The sequence below is a fragment of the Pinus tabuliformis genome, chromosome 1_2 (assembly GCF_031772625.1).
Source record: "Pinus tabuliformis cultivar Carrire ecotype Pingquan chromosome 1_2, CPIR1, whole genome shotgun sequence".
In the NCBI taxonomy this organism is placed as follows: Eukaryota; Viridiplantae; Streptophyta; class Pinopsida; order Pinales; family Pinaceae; genus Pinus; species Pinus tabuliformis.
The window spans coordinates 982,714,143-982,719,529 of record NC_142298.1 but is presented as its reverse complement, the minus strand read 5'-3'; the positions used below and the strand labels follow the sequence as shown (position 1 = coordinate 982,719,529).

The window sequence follows — 5,387 nt, the reverse complement described above, 5'->3', positions numbered from 1 at the left end:
CAAGAGGATCATGTTGACATTACATCTATTGGAACAACTTTGGATATCACTATTAGCTTGCTTTATAAGCGATTTCTAAAAGGCACATTTGGGGCAGGTGCAACGCATAAATCATCCTTCTTAAATAAAACACAACAGGGAACTCTTGAGTTTGTAGATTGCACAAGTATAGTACATGTACATGAATTAAGGTTTGAGAGTTTGCCAAAGTCACAAAGATTAGGGACACTAGATGACTGCATTACGCTGGGAAAGGCTTTTGTAATGAAGGTGATTGACTCTCTAAATGCAAGGTTCACAGATTTACCTATTTTTAATGCAACTAAGTTTTTTAGTCCTCATAATTATTATGAGGATATGGATGACAGAGACTCTCAAACGAGAAGATGGTTGACATGTTTATGTGAAAAATTTAGTGATGGAGGCTTGCTTTTTGTGGACAACATTAAATGTATGGTTGAAATGGATGAATTTATATGTACTATGTATAAATCTTACCCAAAAAAGCATATGTTTGGAGCATGGGATCTATGTGGAGGTGAAATTGAATGGTTTGAAGGATTTCCATGTTTAATGCAGCTATGGCAAGCAATTCTTGTTATTCCGGCTAGTACAACAGTTTGTGAAAGAGGTTTTTCAAAATTAAATCGGATAAAAAATGAGGATAGGTCAAGGCTTTCTTTAAAAACATTGGATATGTTAATGTTTATCTCTCTCAGTGCACCTCATGCTCTAAATGAGGTAGATTGGAATGCTATTTATGATGAATGGAAAGAGATAAAAACTCGAAAACCTCTTCCACTATGAAAATAGATTGAAAGAACTAGTAAGTTTCAGTGTTTATTACCATCATTGTCTTACTCTATCGAGCACTTGAATGAACCATTTTGGTAAGTGAATTTTTTTAGTTTTATACCATTTGCCTTTTGTAAATGAAAGCATAACCATATTTTTCAAGTTTGTATGTGAAGTTTTTCTAACACATATTGAATGTAATCATTGCAGGATATTGCACAAGATATGTTAAGCTGGAGGACCACAGCTGTCAAAGTTTTATAACTGAAAGAAACAGCTATCTTAGATCAATTTTGCGACCAAGTATAGGGGCTGTAGTTCCAATAATTTGAGATGTGCAAATATTGGAAGTCTCAGCTTTCCAAAAGAGTTTTAATAGACAATAGAATAGTGATTTGGTCAAATTTGAAGTTTATAAGCTAGAATTACACTGATACTTCCTATATAAGCTAGAATTTATTTTTAATTTTACAAATGAGACCTTCCATATACTTTTAATATAAGTATTTTTGTTGCTTCGTATTTTTATTTTTATTTCAATTTCATTAAGATGTAATTATGTATATATGTTTATTTTTTGTACTCATATGCAGTTTCCCAACTATGATTTTGTCCCTATATTTGGTTCAATTGTGGCTGAGTTCAAGGCCTGTGGAATATGATCTTATGTGGCTACATTTCTCAATCACACGTGTAAGATTAATTCATTTACTAATGCAGCCTTTGACATAGTAGTATCTTTTTGTTTGTGAAAAAATAAAAAGAAATTTGAAAATAATTTACTATTGTCAATTGAATTGCTTTTTTTTTAATGCTTTTCATTATAGAAGTGCGACCTAAATGTGTGCCCTTCTAAATGAAATTAAGGCCTACCCTTCAAATTTGATCACTGGAGGGCAGGTGCAGATCCGGTGACAATACACCGAATTATTAGGTAAGGTATCAATGGTCGTGTTGGCTTGAATTGCAATGCATGCTTTTATTTTTTCAGATTTATTATCCATTTCTCTTTATGCGTATATTGTGGTTTGTGGTTTGGGTTGCATCCAGTCTCTTTCAAAATTTTAAGGCTAATTGTTTTTCCTTCACTAACCACCTATGAATTTTTACCAATATTTTATTTTTTCATATATACCAGATTTATATTAGTTATTAATGTAATCTTAATTTTCTAATTATTACTTTGATAACGATGTTTAAGGCTCTTTGTTTTTCCTTCACTTACCACCTATGCATTTTTACAAATATTTTATTTTTTATATATACCAGATTTATATTAGTTATTAATGTAATCTTAATCTTTTAATTTTTACTTTGATAAGTCATCGTTAAAGGTTAAAGGCTCTACAACTATAATTAGATTGCAATAAATTAGTCTAAACATTTAAATGGTACTATTAGATTGCAATAAATTAGTCTAAACATTTAAATGTTTGATTAGTACCAGTATATATCCATTTTAAATGAGGATCATTTACTTCTTAGCTCAATAAAATAGATTTTAGTAGCCCTATATAAACATAAATTTGAGAATTAAACATTTAAATATTTCCTTAAATAAAAATTAATAAAAAATAAAAAATAATAAAAATAATAAATCTATTTAGTTCAATTCTAATATTGTAATTGTATTTCATATATATATGAAAAAATAATAATATAAATGAAGAGGCATACATAATATAAAGAGTAATTTTATTATATAAATTATATTAATAATTTATATTCAGAAATATATATATATATATGTGTGGTATTATGTTAAAAAGCTAAATTATAAAACATTTAATTAGTATGATATTTGTAATAAAATTTTAAATAAAAATTAATTTTCTATAAAAATGTGAAATATATATAAATATAAATAATATTAATAAAATTAACGTAGAGTAATCTTAATTTTGTATTCATATGTAAATGTCTTTTTGAAAATATAATAAGAGGAATCTGATTTTTCAAACTATATATATATTTTAACTCGCATCAAATCTGACACTGAAATTCCAACACTGCTCACACATCGAACTGGTGGTGTCTGTGAATTGCTTTCATAGAGTTGTCGTGTACTGGTGGTGTCTGTCAATTGCTTTCATAGAGTTGTCGTGTAGAAGAAAAACCTTAATAAGACGAAAAAATTCGCTCGGCGTTACCTGCAATGAATGGTCTACCTATACGACGATTAGAGTTTGCACATGACTCCATAGCTGCTTGGAGTATCTGCGCAACAGTTCGCTGAGTTGTTGAGTAGCACAAAACATTCAATGTGATCGCATAAGGTAAGGTAAGGGGCAAGGCAAGGCAAGGCATCAAATCTGACACTGAAATTCCAACACTCCTCACACATCGAACTGGTGGTGTCTGAATTGCTTTCATAGAGTTGTCGTGTACTGGTGGTGTCTGTAAGGTAAGGTAAGGTAACTGGTGGTGTCTGTGAATTGCTTTCATAGAGTTGTCGTGTACTGCTTTGATTGATATATATGTTTTGTCCTGAAATATAAAAGTATGGTAAAAAACCTAAATGAAAGTATAGTAAAAAATATAAATGAAAGAAATTTTAATATTAATATTAATTAATTGTAATATTGTATATAAAATATAATATTAGTTGATAATAATATTAGATTTATGATTTTTGTTATCTATAATGTAGAGAATAGTTTTTTGGATTAATTATTGTAAGGATTGGGTTTACGATTTTGAACGAATTAGTATGGTTTACCACATTCACATTAATTGGTTCAAAAGATAAACCCAATCCTTACCATGATGATAATATTATATATAAAAATATAATATTAACTAATCATAATATTGTATATAAAAATATAATATTGTATAATTAAAAAAAAAATATTTTAAATGAAAATAATTCAATTAAGATAAAATGATATTATATTTTTTGATTGTTCTCCGATCACTAATTTTAAACGGCTAACGTGGAGGAATGATTTTATGATTTCTTTCACCTTGTCATGAGGATAAAGACATTTATCTATAATATAGATCACAAAAATGTAGAATCTAACTTTATTTTTATAAAAATATATTTATATTTAAAAAATATCTCATTTTTAAAAAATATATCTATAAATGTAAAAATATATATTATTTACATATTTACAATTTACTTTATAAAAAATTATATAGTTTCTATAAAAGTTAATAAAATATTTGTAATTAATAACACAATATTTCTAATTAGAGTATTTTTACATATTTATTCAAACTATAAAACAATCTCTTTTTTAATAATAATAATAATAATTATTATTATTATTATTATTATTATTATGATTTATATTTATATTTATATTTATATTTAGAAAATATGATTGTTGTCCTCTTTATACCTTTAAATAATATAATGAACTTTCTTATGGGTTCAAAATCTAAATATTTGACACCATACAGAAAGTTATAATCCACGCATTCATCTGCACTGCTATTCCATTGGAAAGCGCGGGTTTCATCTTTCTAGATTTTCGTACTCAAAAAGAAATTATACGGCCCTAGCTAAATTATTTGCAGGAGGTAATGGCTTCCAGCTCAGAGAGCTTCTTTGAAAGCGGTGGTCAAATCCCAAAAACCTCAAGAGAGCGCATAGCCGCAGACGAGGAAGAGGAGGCGGCCCAGATCAAATGGGCAGCGATAGAGAGGCTCCCCACATACAACCGTGTCAGAAATTCCATTTTCAAGGACGTTATCGTAGAAGCAGCTGGGTCTACTCAAATTCAGAGTCACTTGTAGCAGATCGACGTCACAAATATTCCGCTTGAAACTAAGAAGCCACTGGTTCAGAGACTTGTCGGATTAACAGCGCAAGATAATGAACACTTCCTGCAAAAACTTCATCAAAGACTCCAAACGTTTGCATTTTTGCCTCTGCCTACGTTTTATTTAGCATATTATGCTTAATTGAGTTAGTTGCTACTCAGATGTAATTTCTCTGAGCTGAACGATGCGCTTATCTTGTGGTATCGATCAGGGTTGGCATTATCTTACCAGAGATTCAGATCCGCTTCGAGAAGCTGAATATTTATTCCCGTGTCTACCTTGGCAGCAGGGCACTGCCGATACTCCCCTTCATTATATTACATATTGTTGACTGATTCTGGTGAACTAGAATTTTATGAAGAAGTTGTGTAGGTAGAAACCATGAAGAGGTGGGAGCAAGCTATGAAAGAAGAGATGCACTCCTTAGCACATAACTAGACTCGGGACTTAGTCAGGTTTCCTGCAGGTAAAACAACATTGCAGAATAAATGTGTTTACAAGTTGAAGGAAGAAGATGGAGGTAGAAAAAGGTATAAAGCTAGACTTATGGTAAAGGGATTTGCACAGAAAAGGGTATAGACTTTGATGAGATACTTTCTCTCATTGCTAAAATGCCTTCAATCAAAACTATTTTAAGTCTAGTAGGAGCTGAAGGTTTGCATCTTGAGTAGTTAGATGTAAAGACAACCTCTCTCCATGGGGATTTGGAGGAAGAGATATATATGCAATAGCCACAAGGATATGAGGTAAAAGGGAAGGAGAAACTAGTGTGCAAGTTGAAGAAGAGCTCGTATGGCTTAAAATAGGCTCCAAGGTAG

General features: G+C 30.2%; 1 protein-coding gene across 1 annotated transcript; it reads left to right on the top strand.

Annotated features, from left to right (window-relative positions):
• Positions 1-4,256: 4,256 nt before the first annotated feature.
• LOC149209313 (ABC transporter G family member 32-like) lies at positions 4,257-4,869 on the top strand. The gene is made up of 2 exons (XM_089394250.1): positions 4,257-4,661; positions 4,781-4,869. Exon 1 carries the CDS (start codon positions 4,330-4,332, stop codon positions 4,540-4,542), a length of 213 nt encoding a protein of 70 aa, XP_089250376.1. The 5' UTR covers positions 4,257-4,329; the 3' UTR covers positions 4,543-4,661; positions 4,781-4,869.
• The last annotated feature ends 518 nt before the right edge of the window (positions 4,870-5,387 follow it).

Excerpts from the sequence above, each read along its gene's own strand:
- LOC149209313 (XM_089394250.1), top strand. The coding sequence starts at position 4,330 with ATGGCTTCCAGCTCAGAGAGCTTCTTTGAAAGCGGTGGTCAAATCCCA.